The 27433-nt window shown below is 42.5% G+C and overlaps 1 protein-coding gene across 1 annotated transcript; it reads right to left on the reverse strand.

Moving 5' to 3' along the window:
* Window positions 1-546: 546 nt before the first annotated feature.
* CFAP92 (cilia and flagella associated protein 92 (putative)) lies at window positions 547-24844 on the reverse strand. The gene is made up of 14 exons (XM_057404274.1): window positions 24829-24844; window positions 24022-24209; window positions 22684-22891; window positions 21299-21430; window positions 19035-19110; window positions 13788-13936; window positions 11963-12061; window positions 10962-11146; window positions 8654-9540; window positions 7298-7492; window positions 6085-6382; window positions 4178-4342; window positions 3193-3405; window positions 547-796 (listed from the first exon to the last, which is right to left on the reverse strand). The coding sequence occupies exons 1-14, from the start codon at window positions 24842-24844 to the stop codon at window positions 632-634; spliced, it is 2976 nt and encodes a 991-aa protein (XP_057260257.1). The 3' UTR covers window positions 547-631.
* Between the last annotated feature and the right edge of the window lie 2589 nt (window positions 24845-27433).

Raw genomic sequence — 27433 nt, forward strand, 5'->3', positions numbered from 1 at the left:
GAACTGCACTAAGCAGGTGTTCTGCAAGCTACAGGGCTGTAAAAGATGAAAGATTCTAGCAATCACAATAAATCTATTGTTTTCTGCTTGTAAATATTCCAGCGAATCCTGGTTGGCTCTGGGCAAAAAGAAACATGGACAACTGTAAGAATACTGTTCCATGATGGAATACAACCTTGTCTGTCACTGTTCATGGGAGGACAGGAGTTAAACACTGACCCCCTCACCCAGGCACACCCTGACTGCTGTGAGGTGTGCAGATTTAACAGGCTCATCTCAGGCCCCTCTGGGTGCTTCCAGTCTGTGAGGTCTGACCAAAGCTGTTGTTAGCAAGCTGTACAAAGAGGAGGCAGGCAACAAAGCTAGATCTGCAGATGAATAAGCCAAGAAGGATCTATACCTCCCTGACATACTTGACTACACAAGGCTAAGAAGATGGGCAAATGGAAGGGTAATATTAGAGTATGGGCCAAGGTCTTACATCCTAAGAAGCTTCATTTGACAGAGCACCCAAATTATGCTGCACGTGGATCTCCTTGCTACACCTCTTTGCATTCAAACTGCCTTCCTTGATGGCAGAACTGATAGCTTTGGGACCAGATGTCAGAGGTTCAAGTTAAAAGCTTTGTGATTAGTTAATTCTAACAGATCCATTACCAGCTGGGAGGGCTGTTGTAATGAAGAGCTCAGGTGGCTTCTTGTACAGGTCAAAATCAATGTGCCGTTTGTCCCAGCTCCATCTGTCTCGCGGCAGCACTGGCTCCATGTTAGCATGCAGAACATTCTCCTGCCATTTCTAAATGAAAATTGAATCCCTTTGAGAAGCCAGGCCAAAATCACCAGGGAGGGGTCACAAAAAAGGAGTTAGCCAGCTGCTTGGTTATCACCTAGTAACGCCAAAGTGCAGACTTCACTACACAAGACCCTTTCTCTCTGAAGCAGCCTTCCAATTTGTGGTGTTTGACACACATGAATAAAGGCAAAAATCCATTCTGTGAGCGAGCTGCTGACACTCTAGCATTGGAACTGGGTGATCTTCAGGTCCTTTCCAACCCTAACCATCCTATGATTCTAGGAGTCTATGCAGGCAAAAACCCGACTCGTTATTTATCATTTCCCAAGGGTAAGAAGCGGGCTGGCTGTCCAGGACAGTCAGAGCTATCTATCACCTTAAGGGTACTCCTAAAACAGTGTTTTTAGGAAGCAGAAGCTGTCCCAGTGCTTCCAAAAATACAACCATGAGCATTAAACTCCTGGGGGCAAGAGCCCAGGTGTCCTGAGGAAGCAGGTGAGAGAAGCAACACGCGCACTGGAGTCGTGGCAGGAATATTCATCATGACAGAGTTCAACTCTCTGTGTCCTCTGCCTACCTGCTGCTGAAGTACCAGTGTGGTGTTTTGCAGACAAAACTGTCCTTGCCAAGCTACAAATGAACTCCCAGTGCCTGTTGTTAGCCCTGTGCTTCCACTGCTTCACCTAAGCCTGTGTGGTTGTAGGGTAGCCAGGTCAGTGCAGAAATAGTATGGAGAGTTTTAGGAAACCAGAAAAAATCCAAGAATTCTTTTGCCTCCTAAGGGATGGTGTTACAGAAGATGGTCAAATTCTGTGTTTGAGAAGAAAACATGAGTGGATAAAGAGGCAATGTATCAAAACCAGACTGCTTCAGAACAGGATCCTAACAGACCTGTAGGATGCCCTGTGGGCTCCGTAAAAATACATGTGCATATGGAATTAATCCTGACCGCTTCCAGAAGTCCAAAAGAGCCTTTGTTCCACATTTCAGGTAACAGGAATGGTAAGTTCAGAATCAATCTATCTATCTCCATTATTCAATATAACATTGGTCATGCCCATGAGCTGCAGGAGGAGCCTCCTTCCCCTTTCTCTCAGCTCCATGGCTAGCACAGATCTCACACAGCTATTGGTACTGCCAGGTTACACTTAGTGTTGCTCAGGGTAAGGTGTCAGCTCTCCTCCCCTCTCTCATCCCATCAGGAGGTGCAATACAACGTACTCATCAACTGCTACTCCCACACTAAACGTCACAGTCCCCCCTTTATTTCAATTCAGGAACTCTGGTGCCAGCCATCACTGTAAGCCTGCTGCTCCCTTTTCAGCAGGTCAGTTTGGATCCTGTACTAGTTCTTCCTTCTTGTTTCTTCAGCAAAAGGCACCAGTGCTTACACTGTAGGGGCTGACTTCTTACTTTTGGTCTGTGAACCTGCTCTGATCCTTCATGAGAAGATAACGTTCTCCAGTCTCATGGATCAGAAAAGAGCACTTTGTTTTCACCAACCATTTCACTTCAGCTTTACTCCAACCTTTCTGAGAAACTGCTCTGATTTGTATGAAAAAGATGAAAGACAAATAAAGCCTGAAACTCAAATGAACACGTGAACCTTCCTGCAAGATGCAGCTTGTTCCACTCTGAGCTGTGACTGTGGTCAGTTAATTTGGTAGAATTTACTGATCCTGCCCCCCCCCCCAACAACCCAACCTGTTCTATTTCCTTTATTTTGTCATCTTGCCAATTTTAATAACACACAAATTTGCTTCCTGAGAGCAGAGTGCATGTGATTGAGTATGCACAATGCTGAAGATGATTGCTCAAAACAGGGAACTGTAACCAAGTCCACTCAATGATGCAGTAAAATGGAAGAAAACTAAATAATAAAGAATAGGCGAAGGGAGAGAGGACACAGGGCAGGAAGAAACTGATAGAGAAGACAGTGGTGGGGGACAAACACCCCATAAAACTGTAACAGCAAACAAGAAATAAACGATGGAATTAAAAGCAGCAGCGAGGGAACCTGGAAACATGAAGGAAGGCTACAACAAGATTGGCAACGCACGAAGAGCAGCCTGAAACCCAGCCATAATGCAGTAGCATGATTTTTCTGACACTAGACTCCACCTGTAAATGTAAACCAAATCACTCTGTAGTCCACCAATACCTATTAATATCGGTAAATGGGTTTTCTGTATTCAGGGTAGAATTTGCGTATCCAAACAAATTGTCACCTGGGTAAGCTAGATGCTCATCTACCCAAATTCCAGACGTAGGTGTCACCCTTAAACTGCTGCCTACACTACAGCCCTCTAAAGAGACTTCCACGTTATAGCAATTTGCCTCTTCAAGTCTCCTAAAATGATTGAGTTCACTTTGGAGTGTGCATTTAAGTTTTCTGTTACCTCTCTTAACTCCTCCTGGCGTGCCTCATGTGGCATCTGGGGGTGCAGGTTGCTTTCAATGCTGCTCTTATATCCAGGGAATACAAACCCATCCGGTGACTGCCACAGACTCTTGGATTTTTCACATAATTCCTTACAGGCAGCAATCTCATCCACTGGCTCAAATGTGGCTGACAGATAGTCTTGACAATAAGTAAATCTGGTTTTTGGTTCCTACAAAATAAATGATGGGTGTTTTTGTTAATGTACATCCCCCTTCACTGGGAAAGGAGCCCATAAGGTACAGAACCAGTATTATTTCTTTCCTTGAGACTGCAAGTAATCACAGATCAAAATTATACAGAATACGTATCATTAAATATTTAAAGGGCTTCATTTCATTCTATTATGATCAAATGATGGATTTAATGACAAGTGCTCTAATGGGATCTCTGTAAAATAATTACAGAAAGAAATATCCTTAACATCATGCGTGCAAAAAGAGAGCTGTATTGTGCCCATGGTACATCAGGAGCAGTTTTCACAGAGCTACAGTTAATTTCCACCAGCTGACAGGACAATGGCATTTGTTATAAAGATTCGAGCCAGCTATTCAGATGCAAGCAGAAAAATGTGATTCTTCAAATGTGTTTTTCAAATCACTTAACGCTGCATACACCAATGCTGCAACTACTCCAATTCTCCCACTTACATGTGGGACAGAACTGGAAGTGACCACCTCGGTTATCAAAGTCTGCACTCACAGTGACAGCCCAAGTCACGGAGCTGAGAAAACGTGGCTATGATGAATGGCAATTAAGAGCAGAATTATAGACAGCAACAAAGAATACCTCAGACTGAGATGCTTTTGGATCCCAACTTCCCTTCCTGTGCGCTAACACGGGAGTTACTAGCGCAGAACTATGAGTTTATAAACCGTTCACCTTTCTTTGTCAAGCACGACCCAGAGCAAGCCAACACCTTCCAGTCATGTGTCTCAATTTACCTTTGCCATTTCCTGGCGAAGACGCTTCTTGGCAAGTTCTGCAGAATTCAGGCTCTGACAGCTGTAGTTAAAGACAGATTTCCCATCAACAGGAGAGATCAGGAAAGCTTCAGACCTCGGCGTTTCCATCTTTCCTTTGAGTTGGCATACAGCGTTAATGTTAGCCTGCAAAGAGAGATGACACGGGAGTTCTGTCCGCATCGGGAATTGAGGGTGTTACTGAAAATTATAAACAAGCAAATGATCCTGCAAACATGAATCCCCCCTTTTTGTTAATAAACTGCTTCACAAAAAGACTTATTAAAAACATAGCCCGATTTCACTCTTGGATATGATACTCTGCCAGGCTAACAGCAGTAGACTGGAGGCAAGCACTCACCAGAGAATGTCTTCTACTTACAGATTTAAATAGTTCTAATAGTTGCTCTGGAGAGCTGATGCTGGTTGTCTTCATAAATGAGATTAGTTCTTTCACTTGTACAATTCCATCAACACCCCAGCAAATACAGTGTCATGGGAAACACCATTCACCAGGACTCCCCAAGTTTCCCTACTGACACAGGACAACTAAACCCTCACACTTATTCACTGATTTCAGAACATCATTCTACTGTGTTTATGGTAATTATGGTTTTAGTTCAGGTTCTGCCATAATAGGTAATTACAGCAAGAGAGTAAAATTGCACTGTGGATGTGACCTCCCTGTGACTTTCACTTCCCTTTTCTTTTAATCAAAAAGCCTGAAGGGTTACCTTATCTGCTATTAAAAAAGGACTTCACCTTTTCTTTCCTATAGAGGCCTTCCCAGTTCCTCCATTATCCTCTTGATTGACAAGCATGTATAAAACAAAAACTTGTTAAAACACACATCCTGGGAAGACTGCCAGCTTTACATGGGTAATAAAATAACTCCACACTTCATCTATACAGAATGAACTCTGCTGCTCTCATCCTCCTATGATGTTTTAAAAGCAAGTACCAGGAACAATTGCTTCAGATTGGTTCCTTTTCTAGCATCATGAAATATTCCTTTATCAACAGACTAAGACTAAAAAAGGAAGTTAGATTTCTTTCAGTATCTCCAGGACAGCACCCTTATACAGGAACAAAGATTTCCACATATCAGGCAAAATCTTTTTGCATTAAAACACATACAGGAAAAAAAACATTCTGAACTATTCTTCAAAAGACATGGGATGGCTAGAGTCCCCAACTATCCAATATACCCAGGAAAGCAATCCAGACTCCCAGGAAACACGGAATACCCCTTCTTTGATGTCTATATTAATAGGAAAGCATTTAGTTTCAACACTGAGGGAACAGAAGGGCTGGATGGACACTGGTAACAAGCAAGAAGAGGTTCTAAAATTCTTCACCATTTCCTTAAAGCTCAGCTCAGCTCTGTCTGCAACTGCTGATTTTATTTAGTTAGGAATATGCCTTCCTGGTTGCCCAAAGGCAAGCATGGCTTTTACACAGCAAGAGAGGAAAGCCCAATTTTCACCTGAGCTTAGCTGGCTTGGCCCCCCGAAAGCAGCTGAAGCCTGGGTGACATGCTAAAGCACAACATGCTAAAGCTATGGGGAAGAAAGAGACAAAGAACAACAGGAACCAAGCACAAAAAGAAATGACAAGGTGGTCTCCTCACCGTTCACTGTCTCCTCTGTTTACCTGTGAGCACTACGACTGTCTTCCTCTTTGAGAAGTAATTACAATTGCAATTCAACTGTCACAAAAGGAAATCCCCCTGCACTTTGTTATCATGTTGGTACAACACCTACAAACACCCTACCAAAGTCTTCTAAGTCTAATGGGTTGTTGTTTCAGGAGACAAAGGAGATGTTGATTAAGGAGATGAAGTTTTGCAACTATGAGGCTTTGCCCCTCACATATCACAAACTACTCACCTTAATATAGTTTTTCTCAAAGGACATTTTGTCTGCTATTTCTTTCTTCCGCTGTATATAGCCTTCATTGTAGTTATCTACTGAAGAAGATACTGCCTGTTTCACTCTGCTAACCTTTCCTGGTACTGTATAATCACCAGGGGAAAATGTGGGTAAAGGAGGTGTCTGAGTGAAGAGATCCTCATCAGTTAAGGGAACTCCAAACTCAAGACTCAAGGCTGTGATCATCTCTGCTGAGGGCAGCAGATCCCCATGGATTACATCCCTCAACCTCTTACTGCGACAGAGGGAACTGAGCCTACAAACAGACATCAACACGTTATTAGTTTACAAAAACTTCACAGCAGTCAAATCATTATGATTAATATTCCTGTAGGAAAACTATGCAACCTTCTTGCAACACCTTAGTAAGAAGTTCAGATCAGTTCATGTCTGCTGGCATGTAGCAGCAATAAAGAAGTTTAGCAGTTTAATAGACCTGCTAGGAATATTCTAGGAATGTTGCTGGATTTAGCACTAGGTTTAGCTGCAAGTTAATGATTAGCTGCTGAATGTCTCTAGCCTCTGGCTGAAAAGGCAATAAAACAAACTCCCTTCACACACTGCTTCCAGCACATGATGCATATTTATGTTGAACACCCACCAAACCCCCTCCTGCCTTACCTCTATTTTATGCCTCATTCACTTCCATTCTACGTGCCATTCACGACAACACTTACCTCACATCAGATTTCTATCCATTCACTCCATTTGGCCTGCAAAGCCTGGTGTCAACACAAAAGCAGTTCTAAACACACAACAGCCACCGAGCACCACATTAAACTGCTCAGGGACTACAGCAAACCAAAAACCAAGAAAACTGGAAGTTCTCCAGGTTAGGGACTGCTCTCGACCTCAGTTCACAGCCTGTATGCTCCAGTGAAGAATGTATTTATTTCTCTGAATAACAGACCTGGCAGAAAGAAGGTATGGCAAGAATGCCACCCAAAGGCTGGCAGACCCTATTTGTTCATCTGCGATGGCCAGTCGCCCCTCCACCAGCAGGCAGAAACCACACTCTTCTGCCTTACCACCCTGATCTGGAACTTGAATTCCCCATCAGGCCTCAGACTGCTTTCATCATGGAAAAGATACCCAAGAGTAGTATTTTTTGTACCAAACGTTCACCCTGCTAAGATTGCATTTCTTAACTATGAATCTGGACAAGTCCTACCTGGACAGGGCTTGGAAACATGCCTGAGGAACCACACCTCGGACATAGAGCAGGGAGCTTTTTGCTATAGTGAAGAGGGGCTCATAGAGGCGGAAATGATAAAAGAGAACTTCCAGGTCTGTGTACAGGCGCTGAGGGAAAGCCAGTTGTGAGTTATAGAGTATTGCCAGCTGTCCATCTTCAGGTTTGTAAGTCCTGAAACAAAGTACCCCAGTGTCAGGGTTGACACAACCAGTCGTATTTCGAGTTTCCTCAGTTCTGCAGTACAGTGACTCCCTCTAATGACACTGCTTTGCTTTTGTCCTTTAGATGCAACCTCTTACTCTATGGCCTTCACTTCATATGAATGCAAAAACAACCATCAAAAAATCATTGCATCCTTTCTTTTGAAGCTGAACAGCAAATATTTGAAAGGAAGCTCACCTCAGTTTCATCAGCCTTATTATAGCCTCAAAAGCATTATTATATATATATAAAATATATATATTTCTACTATATATATATTTCTACTATAAAGACCATACAGCAGTTTCTAATAGACTATATATTATATATAGTATATACATTACATATATTATTATATATATTTTATATATTATATATATTATACATATTATATATTCTAACTATATATATTATATATATTATATATTCTAACTACTATATATATATATTTCTACTATAAAGACCATACTGCAGCAGTAAAACAAAGCTTCACTTTAGGTTACAGGTGAGCACTGACAAGAGACAACTTTTCATGCAATAAATAATTTCAGTAACTGCAATAAGTGACTTGCATCAAACCAACCAACCAACAAACCCCTACAAAGCAAACCAACAACCAACCAGCACCCCCAGGAAGGCTTTAACAATGCACTACAGTGCTGGAAGAACACCAATTGTTTTGAAGCATGAAATTTGAGGGAGACGTTCTCTTTGAATTTGTCACATTTTCCCCTAAACTCAAAGAAAGAAACAGCTCGAGGTCCAGCTTCCTGATACTGACTTGTTTGGTTTCTATCCCGTTAGGCTTTTTTTGTTATTAATTACAACTGGAGGATTACAGAATTGCTTCCACAAACCAAGCAGCCACAAAAAAAAAGGGACATGTTCCCATCCTTCTCATTGTAACTTTGCATGGATGATCTATGGTGTAAGGTGGTGAAGATGAGAAGGTTATGCCTCAAGTGAACCAGCCAGCGGGACTCAGATCCACTAGAACTTCATGGAAAGCATCAACTATGTACTCATCCATATACAGAAAGGGACGGGGAGGTATGAATCAAATTGAAATCTTTGATCTAAGGAAATAACTGATGAAAACCCTCAGTGATGAAAAAGTTCAAACTCGCTTACCTTTCAAAGTGTCTATCCCAGAGTTTCTTGATGGCTTTGTCTTTTAATCCCTCCAAGACAAAGAGGTGAGTTGCTCCATCCAGTAAGTGAAAACCAGTAACAATATCCAACTCAGAAACTTTCTCACGTGTGGTTTTCAGTTTTAATGCAGCAAGAGCCATTCCTGTTAAGTGTACAGGCCAGCCATCCAGCTGGAGGGCTATAGCATTGATTTCTTTAATCTCTTCTACCAAATCATGCAATAAAGATGAGTTATTATAGTCAAAAATGTAGATTATACAACCATACGGGCAACTTGTGACTTGTGCATCAGCAATTTCTGCACGTGCTCCCAGTGGCACAGCTATTTCCACTCTTACTTTCAAAACTGAGTCTGATTCTAGATAATCTCCCATAGGCAGCAAGAAAGAATTACTCACTGATTCTGTTATTTTCCCATTTTTATCCTCACTGAAAGCACCTGTATTTGGAACTGAACAGTTACGGATGGGAGCACTGACATTCAAGTACTTTCTACCCAACAATAAATCAGTCAGACCGACTTTAGCTACCCCATGTGGATGCCACATTTCATTCTTCAACTTATAATTATAAGCTGTGGATTTGTAAGTGAGGAAGCTCACCTTCCCCACATGTTCATCAGCTTCATTGTCCCCAAACAAAGCTGGCTTTTTTGTGATGGTTTCCATGTTTCTATCCCGGTCATGAACTTCAATCTCCAAAGGTGGACCTCTCAGGTATGCCTCTAATTCCCCAGGTTTCATTGTCCCTGTTAGAAGTACGTTAACATCCTTAAAGTAGACATGGGTTCCATGGATTTGTTCGTGAGTTCGATGAGGTGGGAAGTTGTGAAATTTATATTTGCAGTAGGTGGGGACACACAACCTCTAAACAACAAAAAAAAGGGAGAAACAGATATCTGTATCATTAACCTTTTCCCTTTTTACTTTTAACTTCACAGACCAATCAACCAGATTTTTCCAGTAGATAAGATATGGGGGATGTATTTCAGGGCACAAAGTATGGTCTTCTGAGGCAGCAAAAAGGCCATTCTACATGCCTGGATCCTGCGTTTGGGGAATAGGCTCCCCTCTACGTTTGCCTCTCCTCAACTTTGCTGGCTTCCCAAATATGTCAGAAAACCCCTCTTTGTTTCTAGACCACTGAAGGAGCAAGCATCCTGGGGACTGCAATGGCTCCTCAAGCTTTTTTGTTTCTTCCTATGCATTCCTCTGTAGGATTCAAGGCCTAAAATAAATGCCTGTTTAGAAGCTAGGAAATCCAACAAGTATCCAGAGATACTTTAGGGATTGGACTGTATGATCTCCATTACTGGTTTACAGATTCGAGGAAGCAAACAGGGGGATTCATTCCACAATACCAGTTGTGGTTCCTCCATGTATAAGCATCCATCAGTGTTGCAGCAGCCTGCATTGAGCTGAGGAGACATGTCAAGGCCTATCCTGACAATTCCCAATCGGAGACAGTTCATTATTCATGCAGTACCCTACTTGGCAAAGGAAACCAAGCCAAAACTTCCGTGGTCACTCTGCAGACTGCATTAGAAACTGAGTGGCTTGCCCTCTGCTACTCACTATGTTAGTTTCTGACATCTTTCCTGTTTCTCTTCATAAATGTTCAGCCTACGCTGTCATAAGCCTAGCAGTGCAAAATTCCACCACAGAACTACACGTTCCTGACATCATAATATTAACCTAATTTCCCTTTCAGATCCACAATATATAATACTCAGGGAAGAGCCTTTTTAAAATAGGATTTCTGAGAATGCACCCATTTGACAAGAGAACAGACTCTTTAACTCATCCCTCAGCATTTAGAAATATAGGACCAAAACCTTTAAACTATATCCTCACCCACAGGGAACTTTCTTTGCACACAGCACTTTTTAAGATGTGAAGTGTTTGCTGTTTTCCAAGTTAAATTATGGTTTTACCACAGGACAGAAATGAACACATACTGCCTTGCCAGCAAATTGTTACAAACAATATAGAGCAGAGACTGAACTAGCTCCCCTCTTACTACTCCAGATCCACTCAGAAATGAAACTGGGCTGACTGTGTGTAAATTACTGCTCTTGGAAAGCACAAGGATCGCTGTTCTGCTGCCAGTGCCCATGACAGCACAGGCACCAACCTGACCACAGGTTTTACAGGAAACACGTCAGCTATGTTCTCCAATTGTGGTACTAATATGGAAAATTATCTCTAAAACCATGCCCATATTTTAAGCAAAGCTGCTTGATGGTAAGAGGGGAATCCTTTCAGAAAGAAGGAGGAGTAGATGTTACCTGGAGCACTTCTATTGGCACAGGCTTGTCTGGGAGGCGGGTAGCTGAAATAATCTTTATAATCAGAGGATTCAATTCGTGTCTTTGTCTTTCAGACAGAAGAGGTGTTTCCACAGTGAAAGTCACGTAAGCATCTAAAACTTCAGGAGTGTTTTCTGCCAGGCGACCGATCACCGATTCTTCTCCTTTTGAAACACGCAAGATTAAACACAATCCCATCAAGGCACCCCTCTTTGATGCAATTAATGACAAACCTCCACTAAATTTGTATTAAAATAAAACCAAAGTATTAACTGCTTCAAATATTATTTCTCTTTCAAAACGGGAAGAAAACAGTCCCCAAAGCAGTGTCAGAACCCCCACTGGGGCTAATGGCTGCAAGCGCACAGAAGTTTCTTTTAAAGCTGCAAATATTCCCATAAACACAAAACTTAAAGCACTTCAGAGACTTTTCATCAAAATTAAACTCTTTGTTAAAGGTGAACAAGCACCTTTAAACAAACTGACTTCTCCGCAAGCAGCTTTGCCCAACTCAGCAGCTGAGTTCTGTGTTGCATGGGTCATCGCTACTTCTGTCTGCATGCACACAACAAAGGGGAAGTTTAACTCCCTATACATCAAAATAGGACAACATATATTAATAACGAATTTTAATCCAATTGCAGTCAGAAAACCCCAGACACAACCCACTCTACTCTGAGCAATATCCCGCTTCCAACACATTCTAAATCCAACAGGACACAAGAACTTAGATGCTGACAAATACAATACAGAATCAGTATTGACATCCTGACCTTCAGAGCACACAGATCCCTGGGCAGCCTCCCCCAAACCAAAACCAAATCCCAAATCTTTCTTAGCCAGACAGCTTTCATCCAGAACATGAAAATCCCTAGGGATCTTTCAAGGCTGTTTCCACCAGGCAGACCCACCAGCACACGCCCTTCAGAGCAGACACAGAGTACACCCAGCTTGTTGCTCCCTTCCTAACACAGCAATACCTGAGAGGAGAGGCATGGCATCTAGCTGCAGGGAAGCAATGCAGTACCTCTTTGCTGCAGTAGCATCAGTGTTTCTTTTAGCAACAGAAGCTTTTCTACCTGTTGATGGAATGCAGGGATGGACTGAGTAAGAAGGAGGAAATATTTTGTTGCAATTAATCAAAGAAATGAGTTATTCGGTGGGTGGCATAATTCAGTACTGTCCTTAGAAAAAGATGCTGATTACACACTTTATCACCAACCTGGGCTAGTATTTCAACATGCTCAAATTTCCATTGCAGAGTCCACTATATACTATGCTATATACAGAATCTTTGCTTTACAAGAAAGTTATAATTTACAACAGCAAGCATTACATGTTCATGGAATTACCCAAACTGAATGTATCTCTGCCACATGACTATTCTTTCCTTGGATAGAAGCATTACAACACCTATCTGGTACTCTTTGAGATGCATATTCTATTGTTTCCAGGGCTGCTGGCCCTGGTTTGTTACTATTCCTGTAATGAAAGGAACGGCAGAATGCTTTAAGGGCAAATTTCCTTCCATTCAAGTGGAAGGAAAGAGAGGCTTGCAACGTATTACTAATACTTTATGTTTTCATGTCACAATAAATATTAGCGGTACCAGAATTAAACTGGGGAAAAAAACAGTCCACCCCGAGCATAAATGAAATGATAACCCACATAGAGAACTCCCTACAAAGTGTTCAGTTGTTCATCAAAAGTTCTAAAGGAAAGATCCAATTGCCTTCATTTTGAAAGAAGTGTGGGGAAGTTTGGGAGCAGTTGTGTTGAACTGATGAGGCACGGGTCTCCAGAGTCCTGGGAAGGAAAGCCCATGCCAGAGCCACAAGGTGAACACAGCAGATGTGGCTTGGGGTTAAGCTCTTCAAACACTCCCTGTGCTGCAATCTGAGCTGCCTATGGCCATGTGCACGCACACAGGAGGGCTCAAAGTGCCTGCCTATTCCTCTGCCTGCCCTTTTTCCAACTGGTGTTTTCTTTACTACTCTTACAAGGTCTGCCCATAAAAGCAGGAGCACCACACTCTGCCACTGTGCACAGCAACAGAAAACAGTAGTCCTGTAAAGATTTGTGTGACACTGTCAGTGCCTTCACTTACTTTGACAGAATACCACAGCTGAATGCAATCACTTATGCCCAGTGATACTTACTGATAAGCAAATGTACTCTTTATAACGTACACTGGGAGTATGGTGTACTGCAACCCTGTGATGCTGTGCTGGTTTCAGGCCAGGCAAGCTATTTAACACAGGTGAGTTAATATATGCTCCAGTGTGCACTGTTACAGTGGTATCATCTCCTCCCATCTTTCACAGGGCCTTTGTCAACTGTAAGCTACAGGTGAGAGAGCAAAGTATCAACTCAGTGGGGCTGTGGTTTTCCATTCAACATAATGAACCAGCACTGGAAATAAAAATGGACTGTAAAGCACAGTGGAAGAAGCAGTGCAAGTGATCTGAACCAACATCTTGATAATTTCACAGCTGGAATAATTGTTTTAGTTCCAACATCACTCTTTAATTGTTTTACAAATTTCAACATTGCCTTTCCAAGTCCCTTGCAAATATCTATCACCTCACTCCTGCAACACTCCACATGGTAGAAAAGGACCATCATCATCCTCCCTGTTCTACACGACTCACTAAGGACACTGTAAATCAGTGTTTTATTAGGTGCTGAAGAGCTAGGATCAAAGCACAGGTCCCAAAACTCTTTTTTTTCCGTTTTAACCTTGAATTCGTAAAAAGAAATCAATATTAAAATCAAAGCTAGTCCTTAGTTCCATCCGAAACTTACCTTTTGTGATGGCTGCTTTGTATCCTCTCACATTTTCAATTCTATTCTCAGTTTCTTTTGAAGCTAAATTAACTGGAGGAGCAGCAACTGTTTTCTGCTTCAGATGCTGGGTCATATCCAGAAGTGGGGTTTTTGCAAATGCCACACTTCTGAAACCATTAAAAAGATCTGAAGTTATGTAAGAAATATGGAAAATGCAAAACTCAATCCCTGCCACGCTGATGATCCCACCAAAACAAGTGCTTCAAATAAAACAAATCCAAGCCTAAAAGAGCTCAGCTGCCAGCATATACATGTAAAGGAGATCAAAAAGGGTATCAACAGACCCATGGTCCTTCTGAGTAGGAGAGCAAGTAAGTACCTGAAATGCATAAAGTAAACCACCTTGTAGTACATACTACAATCCCTTACCTACAGATTTTTCTGCACATCTGCTTTGCTTTTTGAGGAAAGAGAAATACATCTGTTCTGTTACTGTTCATATTTGGTACACCCTGCAACACAATTCCAGATAAACCACTAATCTAGAATTAATACAGTTTTGCTCTATTATAGGAGCAATTCTTCCTCGGGGGAAATGCAGCCAGGAAAGCTATCACTTAGTTTCAGCTTTAACAAGCTTCCCAAGGTTCTTCACAAGACATCACACAGTCTATTCCCTAAAGTACATATGTTCCTTACAAATTTGACATATTATTGCTGCTGAAAAATGAATATTAATCTGAAACAACAGAAAAGGCTGCTCAACAGAGATTAATCTCACTGCATTTTAAATCTCCTGAATAAACGATTTTGTTGTCCCTGTCTTCAGATACTTGATAAATATTGGAGCTGAAGGGTGGTAGTACAAGACATACCACAGGAAAAGTGTTTTCTCTGCAAAGAACACATTCAGCCCTCAAGATTCCTCACAAAAGAGGGGCTGAATTGGTGGTAGAAATCTATGTGCAGTTCAAGGAAATACAATGTTTGTCCAAGAAATTTTTCATCAGTAGTCACAAAAAATTGACTACTCTTTTGCTTGGCTTTATAGGGGTGATTTGTAATAACAGTAGTTTGAGAATAAAGGCATTTGGTGATGGTTTCAGAGGGACAGTATTTAATAACGAAATAAGTATCGTTAAACATGTAGACAGATGCATTCACTCTACTCTTTTACACACCTATTATGACATTTCTTTGGTTTTTTTAAGCCTTTGATCAAACATTTTATTGCTGATTACACGGACTCCAAGACCTCTACGTCATCTTGTCACCTCTGAGTGCAACAAGTATTACATGCTTGGGACACAACATCCAACTCTCCCCTCACAGCTTATCACGATCTCTTTAAGGGTTTCTGATGCTGAATACTGTCTCCAGATTATCATATTCAATCTACAGCATTTTCTTTCAGATTCATTACTATATGCAACTTCTTCCCTTTATCCTTGGCATTAAATCTTTCGAGCATCCTTTCCTCCTCATCCTCCCAGGAATTTTAATCCCAGAGGTCTAAATTCTTCATCTGCTTCACAAACATTATTTTTCTTCAGATAGGCATCCATGCAGTGAGCAACAAATCAAGACTGTTGGCTGTGAAGCCTGAAGCAATGTAGGTTTATAGCATTGAAAAGAATAATCCATTACCCAGGTTAAGCCAAGCATTTCCCAAATAACTCTACCTATCCTCAGAGACATTTCAAAAGGGAGCATAGCTGGGAGTGGGGAGTCAGAAGGCTGTTGTGTCATCTTGCAGCACTAAAGATCATCAATGTTAAAAATACAGCTTTCTGAGATCTTCCTTTAAGACACAGCCAAAATTGTTAATACATGTAATGGAAACTAAGGAATGAACAAGAGATTGTTGAAATAATTGCTTTAGGAAAAATCTATATAAAGAAGTTTCCATGAGGTTTTATAAGTAAAACATCATGCAAGAAAAGAAACAGTCCAGCTAAAGCTAAAAACAATGAGGCTGTTTCATTTGCCCCTAGTAATTAAAAAAACCCAAATCAGTGCAGAGTCAGAGGCTCTGCAGACCATCACCGTACACAGGAACCTCCAGGTGTTGGGAGTAAATGAAGCAAACTGTAGTGTGGAGTTCACAGAGGTAACGTGGGATTTAGTGGTGGATTTGTTGGAAACCTCCCCACTGTAGATTGAAAAAGCAAAGAAGGTACCAGAACATATGTGGGCATTAAGGATATTTCTGGAAGCAGTCTGAGAGAAGAAATGCCGCATACACTGATTGTGACTGTCCTGTTCCCCAGCTGTAGACTTTTGACACAAAATGAGGGAAAAAGGAAGCGGATTATTTAGAGAAAGAAGATTCTTTTCCAGGTGTGCAAAGAAGCAGCAAAACATTGCCAATAAAATTGGCAAAATATAACCTCCTGGTTCACAGATTTGCTCTGAGAGTCAGCTGCTTGTAGATAACTCACTAGCCCTCCACCAGGAATGACCACTACAAGAACAGTTCTTTGAATACGAAGCTAGAAACAAACATCAGCACAGCCACAATGCAGGTGGTACAAGAATGTTCAGGTATATAAAAGAGCAGCAATGATGCAAGTAAGGGTACAGAATCACAGAATAGTCTGGGTTGGATGGGAGCTTCAAAGCTCATCTAGTCCAACCCTCCCACAATGGGCAGGGACATCTTCAACTAGGCCAGGCTGTTCAGAACCACATCCAGCCTGGCTTTGAATGTCCCCAGGGATGGAGCATCTAGCACCTCTCTGGGAAACCTGAGCCAGTGTTTCACCACCCTCACTGTAAAAAGTAACATTAATTAGTTTTATCCCATCTGAGCTTCACTTTGAGCTCACACTTTCACCGTGTCATGGTGAAATACCATAGGCTGTAATACCTCTCAATACACTTCCAGTAATGATTTTGGAGGGGTTTAGAAAACTAAACAGAATATTTCTACCTAAAAAAATTATTGCTATTCCAGTTAATCTGTGCTGAAAGTTAAGGTTGCCTGAAGGCTAAACGCATGCCCTTCATTTTCCAAAATACTGATCTCATTTGTCCGTGTTTCACTGGAACGTTATTACTGCCATGGCAGATACCAGAAATGCATGTAAGGGACCTGCAACAGAACAAGGAACTACATTCCAGACTGAAACTTGACAAACAGCCTTCAAACATCCCAGTACTTCAGCAATAGAGATGCTTATGAAATGCAGAGCAAGTCCCATGTCAGGTAATGCCCTAAGGATCTACATTAAAAATTACACACTGTAGACACCCATCTTTGAGCAGAAAGGCCATGCTCATAGGACACAAAGCAGCAGCAATTCACATTCTGAGGTACAAAGGAACATTTCACCAATGCTATTTACAGAGCAAAACCCCTACATAGTTTCAACAACACCAAGTCACTTTTGCACTATCTCCTCCCATTAACAGCAAAAAAATCCCATTCCAAAGGTTGTTTTTTCATTTCTATTAATAGAGATATGTAAAATAAAAGCACACTAGATCAACTGATGCTAGCAGTTACAAAGCTTCAGAGGGCCCCATTTTATTGTATCCCATGGCATTTGCTTTCATATTTAAGCACAGAAGGAAATGGCTCGATTAGCAAAGGCTGTAACATGGTGGCATGAGCAGGAAGTGTCCACTCAGTCTATAAACCAGGAACCGAGGACTGCTGAAAACAGAACAGGCAGCAAACAGAGCATGATGCAAGAAGGTGTAACAAGACACTGATTACAAACCAAGACTCTCTCAGGCCTCCCAGTACAGCACCTTTGCTAAAGCAGTGTTCAGTCTGCAGCAGCTCAACAGGACACAGGCTGGAAGCTTCAAGCAAGGTGGCTGGATTTGCTAAATGTTGGAAGAATGGTTTTGCATTTAAGAGAAAACTATCTGAAATAAACGAAAGATTTTTCCTCCATGTGCAACTGGACATTCTTGCTGATTTTCTTCTTCTCTGCAAATGGCAGGTTTCTTTCCGCAGCACAAACCCCACACCGTCTGAGCTGCAAGATTCACACACAGATCCACTCTCGTGGCGTACAAAACACTGAAAAACATTCATCTCTATAGCTGAGTTCATAAATTTGTGTTGAAGGCACTAGGAGTCCCCTCATGGAGCTCATTATCTTTTGAGCAGAGGAACAATCTGACTACATCTTGTTCAGGAGAAATACGTAACAGCAGAAAGGCCATCACATAGCTCAGGAGTGGGTTCATTCTCTTGTGCTATCACCCATTCATGTTTTAGAAACAAAACGGGAACCTTGAGAAAGTCACTTAAGAGTTCATACATTTTTAGGTGACATTCTGGATGATGCATTGGAGATACACCCTAGTCATGACTCATTTCTATTTCAAGTGCAATGTTTTCCATTATGAATAACACCCAGGACAACACGATTCCTTTTAATGTTCTAGTTTCTCAAGCCTTGAACCCTCAAAACTTTTTGACATTTTGAGAGAGTTACAGACTAATTGGTAGAAATTTACCACTGAAAACTATTACTACAAAAGACTTACTAAACCAGAGGATGAATGACAAAAAAAGCAGAACAGCAAAAACAGGGAACTCTGCTATCACAGCAGTATGAACTCAGGATTACCTCAGCTGCACCAGAACATCACCTCCTGGTAATGGGACCCGACACAAATTCAGGGTTAATGAGTTGATCCATCAAGCTCAGGAGCCAGCAAGGCCTGGTCTGTTAGCAGCTGGTCTTGTGACACTAACTTTGACCTCCCAGAACGAATGAGGTTCCCTCCACAACCCCACTCCTCACTTCAGCCACTTCCTAACACATTCCATTGAGCAAGTTGAGCGAGTAACTCCTCGTTACTCCTGCTTCTAGGCTCACAGACACTATCTTATCATAGAATCATAGAACAGTTAGGGTTGGAAAGGACTTTAAGATCACCTAGTTCCAAAGCCCTGCGGTGGGCACCTCCCACATTATCTGAAGTCAAAAGGTACAAGTGAACAGAAGAAAAACCATGCACAAACAAGTAACCCAAGCAAAGTCTGTAATTTTATGTAATTATTTCATTAACAGCTAATTCACCCCCAATAACAAGATTCACCCTAACAAGATGCATTAAAGGGAATTGTGATGCTTTTGCTCCTTTCCTGTCATCCATAGTTATTGGTGCAAAAAAGCAGTGGTTAGCCATTTCTGAAACCACATAATAATTATAAACCATTAAAACCCCATTATACTGAAGAACAAATGCATCTTACATTTCTTTTTAACACCTGAACATTTCCCAGTGCAACATTCTCACCTCGCTCGATCTGCCCCTGGTGGATGTAGCGAACCACCATCAGCTGTTGCTGGTCCATTCAGATCAGCTTCTCCTGCTGAATTAAAACAGGTTTTACATTTGTTATCAAGTGTGCTTTGGTAACTCCAATAAGACTAACAAAATTCATCTGTAAAGCTCGAGGAAGACACGGTAAAAAGCCATATGCAAGTTGGATTTATAACTTGCAACCATGATCCATTTAATTACTGCTTCCATGTCAACGATGAGTTTGAATAAAATAAAATAAAATAAAATAAAATAAAATAAAATAAAATAAAATAGCTTTAAGAGATCTTGCAGAGAAAGTAAAATATTATGAAGCCATATTTTATTTCCTAGAAAAATAAGTTCCATGGAAATTATCATGCTGCAATTTAAAACAAAACTAGGAATGAACAAGTAATAAAAATGAGGAGAGAATACCCAAATAATAGTTTGTTAGTGCAGAACGTTCTATCTGTACTTAAGTAGATACTGATGTCAATGACATATCATGCATGGAATTCTGCATACATAAGAAATTACACATTACCTTTGCTTATTTATTTTAATTGCTATTCTAGAGAATATTCACATTAAACCAGTAATGTTAGCAGTGTCCAGATCTTTTACACAATGGGTAGAAATGTCCAGATACTTAGTCACTGGTTTATATATGCCAGGAGCATGGTGTACTACACCTAACTGTTTCCAGATGTCATTTAATTACAGACACTCTACAGTCACAGATTTCAGTGTTAATTACCCAACACTTAGCCTTACAGTGTGTCAGCCTTAATTACAGTGAGATTAGAGCAAATCACCACAGTACGGATGGCAAGGAGGATTTCCAGGTGAATAGCTGAATATTTCCCAAACAATAAAGAATAAACTTGGCCAATATCTGGAAGCAAGCAAAGGGGGAGCAATACAATATTAGGCTTCCCCTGGCTATAAACAGGATACTGAGTGCCTGTAACAACATACCTGTGTTACAGAGCCCTAGGGCTGGCACACCCAACAGCGTACATAGTCCTTCAAAGTCAATGAAAAGAAACGTAAAGAGACCTTCGGGCCATTCCGCCCTTCCTGAACACAGCCTGCGTTAGCATGGAGACAACGCTGTCACCTTCCCGTCCCTCTGAACCAGGAGCTGTGCTCCTGAACACGCTTCCCACCTTTGAAGATTCCCCATGCCTGGTCCATCGCTCCTCTCTGGGCCCATCACTAGATGGCACTACTACCAAAACACTCTGCCAGCCTCATGACCCCAGCAATTCACCTGTTCCTCTGATGGTGCCCGTCATTAATCATTAGAAAAAGCTAAAACGATGTACAAAGATAACCACGCGCAGGTGGTGACACAGTGCTGCCAGCATAAGGAAGCAGCCCTGCCCCAGCGGGGGAATTCACATCATCTGCTGAAGCCGCAGCAGCTTACTGCAGTACCCAGGTTTGTTTCCCTCTGCATAATCCTGTTTCAAGATTTGGAGAGTCCGGTTTTGTTTGCGGCTCTAACAAATTGACAGGCCTAACACAGAGGGAGAACTTAGCTGTTAGTCTTGTTTTAAACCATAAGCAAACATTTTGTTTGCATTTTCACCAGGTTACTGAAGTCCAAACACAGAGTTTCCTAATAATTGCTTTCCAGTACTTCTGGGACATGTTTTGTTCACAAAGTCATTCTATGAAAGCAGCTATTATATTGCAAGGCCTAAAACCAGAAATCTACAAAACAGAAGGTCTATGCTGCTTGGATTCAGCCCTTAGGAACATGGTATCCAAGACCTCAGGTGATGACTGAACACATTTCTCCATGGTCCTCTGCTCCAGGTAGCACAATATTGTTCATTGTGTTGCTCAATGAAAGACTATTTCTAAGGTTAGCTTTTTCTTACTGCACAATGAAGGTCTGGGTGACATTTCTTACAAGGTATCCAAGTAGTAATCCTGGTATAGCATAGGAATACTGAATTCCTGCTAGAAAGTTCTGCAACATTCGCTGCTGAAGTATCAGTTTGCTTTCTCAGATTTTGGTCCTTTTCTTTACAAAACACTTTCTGTGAGCCAGCTACATCTCTTTTCTGTCCCAATTCTATTCCAAAGCTATTTAGAACTTGTACTAACTATAATGCATCCAGTCTTCCTGCAACACCTCGCTCCCTCAGTCACTTCCTCAGCCCTGCTCCTGCTTGCCCATCACTGAAGGCACCACTGCACTCCCCCTCTCTTTTCACCCACAAGCCAGTTTCCACATTTTATACCTTCATCAGGAAGGGCTGAAGGTTCTTTCTGCACCTTGGGCTCCTTTGTTGCTTTGATTTTCATACAGCTGGGTGCTGGCTGACTCTCTTCAAAGAGTTTTCTTTGCAATAGCACTCTGCGTTTTACCTCATCTAACAGGGAAACAAAATGAAATAAAGGAAATTCCCCACTTTAGACTGCATTGTTTAGTCTGGTTGGGTCACTCAAATCTTGAGCAATGATTTTCCCATGGCACCTCCTCTCCTTTTCCTACCATCTATAAGAAGCCACTCAATTCTGTTCATCTGGAGATGAAAATCACCAGAGTCCCGAAGCTTTACCTCAACACATAAAAAAGAATCTAGCATAAAATGTACTGCACAACGATGCACATTCAGAAGAAAAGATCAGGGCAGCTGAGGCTCATGGCAATACCCCAATGACCCCCAAATTCACAGCCCTGGCAGCGAAGGGACTGCTCCCACCTCCTCCAAAAGCTTTGCTTCAAGAGGGGAAGCTTTTAAGCCTTTTCTCACCCTCCTCCTGGGGCTAAAATGTAAGGCTGCCCTTGAGAAAATACTGACTACAAACAAGTCTCCATGCCTCAACAACAGCCTCTCAGGTGCTGTCAGAAATGTCCACCAGCTGCAGAGCCTCTTTGCTGATCACACCCCCCCCCCCATACGTGAGCAAGCATCTGATGTGTTGGTAGCAGTTCAATCACAAGAAACCCAACCCTGCATTAACTAGCATTGTAAATCTTACAACCCCCCAAATCTCTATCCACTGATACACATGGGAAAGACAGAACACTGCCAGCATTTTACTAACAGAGGCTGCATATTTTAATAGTAAAATTAATTTGTCCAGTAGTTTCAGGACATCAGAACAAAGGATACCCCATTTTCTATAGGCTTAATCTCATGCTTAGTTCTCTGGTATTTATTAAGGACTGAGATTTCATTTCACACGTGTCTATGAGAGCCCTAACAAGGTCTCTCTCCTCTATTTAACTAGTAAAAATCAACTAGAAGTGATAAAATAACTGTCTGAAAACGTTATGAAAGCATGAAAACGTGGCTGTACAAGTTTTGCTGCTTCTGAGGACAACAAAAAGGAAAATCCACCTTTGAAAAGTGAACACTTTCATTACTACCATTCCTACCCAGCAGCCTCAAGTAACTCACTAGTTTTGAAGGTTCACATTACCAGACTAATTCTATTTTCCTGCCATCAAACTTTGCAGAAACTGACTCCTGCATTCATTGAAACACCAACAAGGAGGAATTATTTTAGTGGTAATGACACATAATGAATGTCAAATAGTCTCTACACTAACTTAGCAATAGGTACAGTCACAATCCCAAGGTATGTTTTATAACATGCCTGTTTGCATTAAACTCACCAACTTCCTCTGCATCCTCTTCTATTGTAGCAGTAATACGTGCTTTACTAGGCCTTGCTTTTGAGGACACGTTTTCCTTGGCATCCCAGATCTTTACAATTATTTTGTGATCTCTTAGTTTTAGTAGATATTCATTAGTGACACTGATATCAACACTAAGGTTCCACGATATCCACATCTTGTTGTTTTCAAACCACGGTGTCATTGTCTATGGAAACAAAAGATGGAAATCATTACAGGAGCTGACCAGTACAAAAGAACTTGTATTGCCCTGCTGACCGCTGTCACCACTGCTCCCAAACTGTACATTCCTTGTTTCTCCAGGTTGGGCTGGGTTTATCATGACACACACACACACCTCCTTGCTGAGTCAGAGCAGCATAATTTGTTGGATTCAAACATAGCAGTCTCATCAAGTCAAGGTCTGATATGAAGACCTGAGGTTAAGAACAAACAGTAATGAAGCTGGGGGGGGGGGGGGGTTGGAACTCGATTAACTGGAGGCCCTTTCCAGCCCAAACCACTCTATGATTCTATGAGATCATGGACTGAAGGCTTAACAGAATACTGTAAAATCAAATACACAACCTTAAAATGTTGAATTGGTATTTATAAAAGTGAAGGAGCAGCATTAAACTTGACACATTTACCAGCATGTATATGCTGGTAAAGAGCTGCCAATGTAACCCATTGCAATCAGCACCTTCGCAAGTGCATTGTGTGTAATAAAAACATTGAGCTGACACTCAGAAGTGCAAAGCAAGCAGAGAGCCATCAAACAGACTGTCATGCAAAGACAAAACCGGAGAGGCTGCTTTCAAACCAACAGCCTCTCTCAATAGTTCACTATTTTAGCACCAGCACTTCAGAAGCAATGTATCCCGTTTCTGGGGCCCTGGATCCGAATGCACAGGATTATTCAGTTAGATGCAGGCCTGAACAAAATACAATTTACAAAATTCTTCAAGTACCTTAAAAATCTTTTTCTCCTCAAAAAGGATCAGAAGCAGAACGGTTTTACCGTTGTTAATAAAATGGATGGTTGCTTTTGAATTATTATATCATTAACATGGTACCTGAGAGACAGAGGCTATAGTCTGAAGTAAACTGATGATCTAAAAGAAAAGAAAGTCTACCACATTCTTATTATAAAGGTAAGAATACTGCTGATCTGGACTAGCAGAGTCAAGCTCTGTCTTTGATATTCGTCCTGTATCTGTGTGTGCAGGTAAGGCTTAAGCAGCTGTTAAAATGATCTGCAACTACATCCCTCCATATGTGAAAACACTCTCTATAAATTCAAAATTTTGGATTACTTCATTTTATTCTATCTTTTACCTTGGAATGTGAGTCTATAAATAGCTTTACAACCATGCCAGACACCACCAAGTCCACTTTTCTAGGTATGAGGTCATCTGGTAGAAGGAAGTACTCAATTTGATAGCGATACTCCACTCTTGGAATAGCTGCTACAGACAGTCTCCTTCCTCGTGCACCAGGGTGATGAGCTTTCTTATCCTTTCGTTCTAGAGAGAGTATCAGAATTATTTGGAAGCATTAAATGTTATCAAAGATGATAGTCTCAGGGGAATGAATACACAGTGTGACAGCAGAAAAATGATTCAGTGAACATAGGTAATTGTTGAACATGAAACTCTTCTCCCAGTGCCCAATACTGCAGTCCTCACCTAGGTTTAACTATGTTAACAGTCCATAATGTTCCTGGAACTCCCCCTTCCTCCTCTCTTCCTGCAGGGTGGCATCCAGTGATTGCCATTCCCAAGGAACAGATGTCCCTTTACCCAGGAGACTTCTAAACGGCAGAGTTCCACATTGCAGAGGGAAGGCTGAAGGTACGCAAACACCCCAACACCACAGGAGACTCGTAATTCAACTGCTGAACAGCTGCTACCTCCTCTGAAAATGACAATACCACCTTTAAACTCCCCAACATCGTAATTACCAAGTTGAGGATCCGCATCAAAAAACACCTTTCCTTTCGTTATTAGGCAGTGGCTGGTTAATAAGCACCAGTGAAGGTCATCAACTGGAATAGCTGCGACTACCCAGGAATTAGCAGTCAGGAAAGGTTTTTGGTCACTCCTGACAATCACCCAATGGTAAGAGGCTTCCACATCCCACTACCACTTTCTTGAGCCATCCACCCAGGCACATTCAAATGAAGTAACACCTTTTCTAACATTATCTCCTTAAACCATTCAGGGCCACACAAATTTATGAATAGAAGGGTTCTGAGGAAGACCTGTGTCAGGTACTGACCTGCAGGTGGGGCAGGGAGAGCTAGAGAGACTGTTAGTGTGCTGGTCACAGTATGGGAGCTATCCAGCCTCTCTGAGCTCTCTTCAGATTGGAGGTACCCACAGCTTTCCCCCTCTGGAGTCAGCTGTCCATCTCCTCCAAGCACCTCGGGGTGTTCCGTTTCCACTGTGCTTCCAGAGCAGGGTGTGTTCAAATTCACCACCTCTGCTTTACGATCTTCCTCTGCCTCCTCTTCTTCCACTGCCTCTGAATTCTCCTGCTTTTGCTCTGCCATCCTGATGTACAGTCTGACAACAGACTCAAAGGCTGCACAACAAGACAAACAGCCTAATGTTAGTGTTCAAATAGGGATCCCCAGTAGAAGGAAGGCAGGTGCAAGGAAGGATAGCACTAGCAGATCCAAATATTCCCGTCTCAAAAATGCCTTAAGAGTGCTTAACGCACATCCCCGGATAACAACGGGCTCACGTTGGCACGCAGGGGCAGCGCACACCGGCCTGCAGACGGCCGGCCAGGCACCGCGCACCGCTGCGCCCAGCCAAGGGCACGGCAGCACGCAGCAGGGCGACACCGGGCAGGGGGAGACCTTAAAGCAGCTCCAGTGCCTAAAGGGGCTGCAGGACACCTGGAGAAGGGCTTTGGACAAGGGCCTGTAGGGACAGGCCAAGGGGAATGGCTTTAACCTGCCAGAGGGGAGACTGTGATTAGACACTAGGGGGAAGTTCCTCCCTGTGAGGCTGGATAAGCTTTAAGATCCCTTCCAACCCAAACCATTCTATGATGCTATGTTTCTATGATTCTTCATTGAGCTGCGCCAGAGTGAGCCACAGCACCCAGTGACTCAAATGTTAGTGTGTGGCTAACTGCCTCCAATAGTCCCCAGCTTCAGTAGCTTATATGTGGAACTTCCATCTCCCCAGCACTTCTAAACAGTGACTTCACATGCTCCAAACAGGGCAGGCTCTCCTGCCGACAGACTTGCACCTTGCTTCATTTTAAAATGCTTTTCTCCTTGTCTGCAATACCTGAACGGCCTGTGTATTGTGATGAGTAGGGAGCTGCCCACTCGAACCAAACCCATGAAGAAGACATTTCCTGCACATCATGCACACCCAGCAGCTCCCTGCACCCATCCCTGACACTGCAAGGGAGCAGGGAACAAGGCTCTGCAACAGCAGCCCCATCACAGCAGCAGCCTCAATGCCAAGCAGTGGGGACAGTGCCCTCGAACCAGCCCAGAGCTGCACAACAGCCTGTGTGCTGCTGAATGCCTGTCTGCATCACAGCTGAACTTGCATCAGCCACCTGAATCTGAAACATATTGCCATGGTGATAGTCATGGTAGAGCAGGCAAAGGAAGGAGGCAAGGATACTATACCAGGCAAGGATACCATACTACAATGGTAGAATGGAGCTAACACATCAAGAAAACACCTAAGCACGTTCACTTCTCAGTAACTGGAGGAGCAAGGCTATCCAAATGACTGCAAACCAGATGCAGGTCTGTGTTTTGGAGGCAGTAACACGGGATTATCCACACACCGAACCACAGAGCACTGAGTGAAGTGAGCTCAGGCACAGCAGTTACTCATGAACTCGCCTTCCAGAGGCTCAGATGACCTAAGCTATAACGCTCCATATACGCACAACTTAGGTATCAACCTCCCCTTCCTTAGACAGCAGCAAAACCATTACAGGGTCAGTTCAACAATTATACACTGAGTAATTATTAGTTTGTCTTCTTGCACAAACCCCCCATCCCATTCTTCACACGCACAGCTCAGTATTTAACCTGCTTTTACTCTGCTCAGCTTGACAGTATTTCTCAGAAGGGGCTGGAGCGATTCATTTCACCGATTCCCGTTCCCCGTTTCCCCACATGAAACACACAGCCCACCATGAGGAACTCAGGCTGACACCTCAATTGTCCGTGTAAAAGCAGCGGGGTGGAAATTAAAATGCCAATGGAATAAAACATGGTTGTCATGAAACACTTTCCTGATGGATAAAAGCTTCAGCATCTCATTCTGTGAACGGAAGAAAGCGCAGATTCCCGTGTGCCACTCCCGTGTCTGCTGCTGCCTTTGTGCAGGAGTCTGGTGGTTCCTTTTCAGACAAACACAATGAGAGCACCTGAATTTTTCATACAAAACTGAAAGCAAGTACCCCCGACTGGTTTGGGCTGGAAGGCCCCTTAAAGCTGATTCAGTTCCAACCCCTGCCACGGGCAGGGACACCTCCCACTAGAGCAGCTTGCTCCAAGCCCCTGTGTCCAACCTGCCCTTGAACACTGCCAGGGATGGGGCAGCCACAGCTTCTCTGGGCACCCTGTGCCAGCGCCTCAGCACCCTCACAGGGAAGAGCTTCTGCCTAAGAGCTCATCTCAGTCTCCCCTCTGGCAGGTTAAAGCCATTCCCCTTGGCCTGTCCCTACAGGCCCTTGCAAACCCTTAATTATTAAACTGTAAATC

This window comes from Pezoporus wallicus, unplaced genomic scaffold (genome assembly GCF_028554395.1).
Source record: "Pezoporus wallicus isolate ANWC-B61680 ecotype Strahan unplaced genomic scaffold, APGP_CSIRO_Pwel_v1 contig_5935, whole genome shotgun sequence".
Classification (NCBI taxonomy): domain Eukaryota; kingdom Metazoa; phylum Chordata; class Aves; order Psittaciformes; family Psittacidae; genus Pezoporus; species Pezoporus wallicus.

What these genes read in the sequence shown, in the direction of transcription:
- CFAP92 (XM_057404274.1), bottom strand. An exon ending in TGCCAATAGAAGTGCTCCAG is followed by an intron (nt 9,541 to 10,961) that starts GTAACATCTACT and finishes TTTGTTGTTTAG; the next exon opens with AGGTTGTGTGTCCCCACCTA. An exon ending in TTGAGAAAAACTATATTAAG is followed by an intron (nt 4,343 to 6,084) that starts GTGAGTAGTTTG and finishes CTCTCTTTGCAG; the next exon opens with GCTAACATTAACGCTGTATG.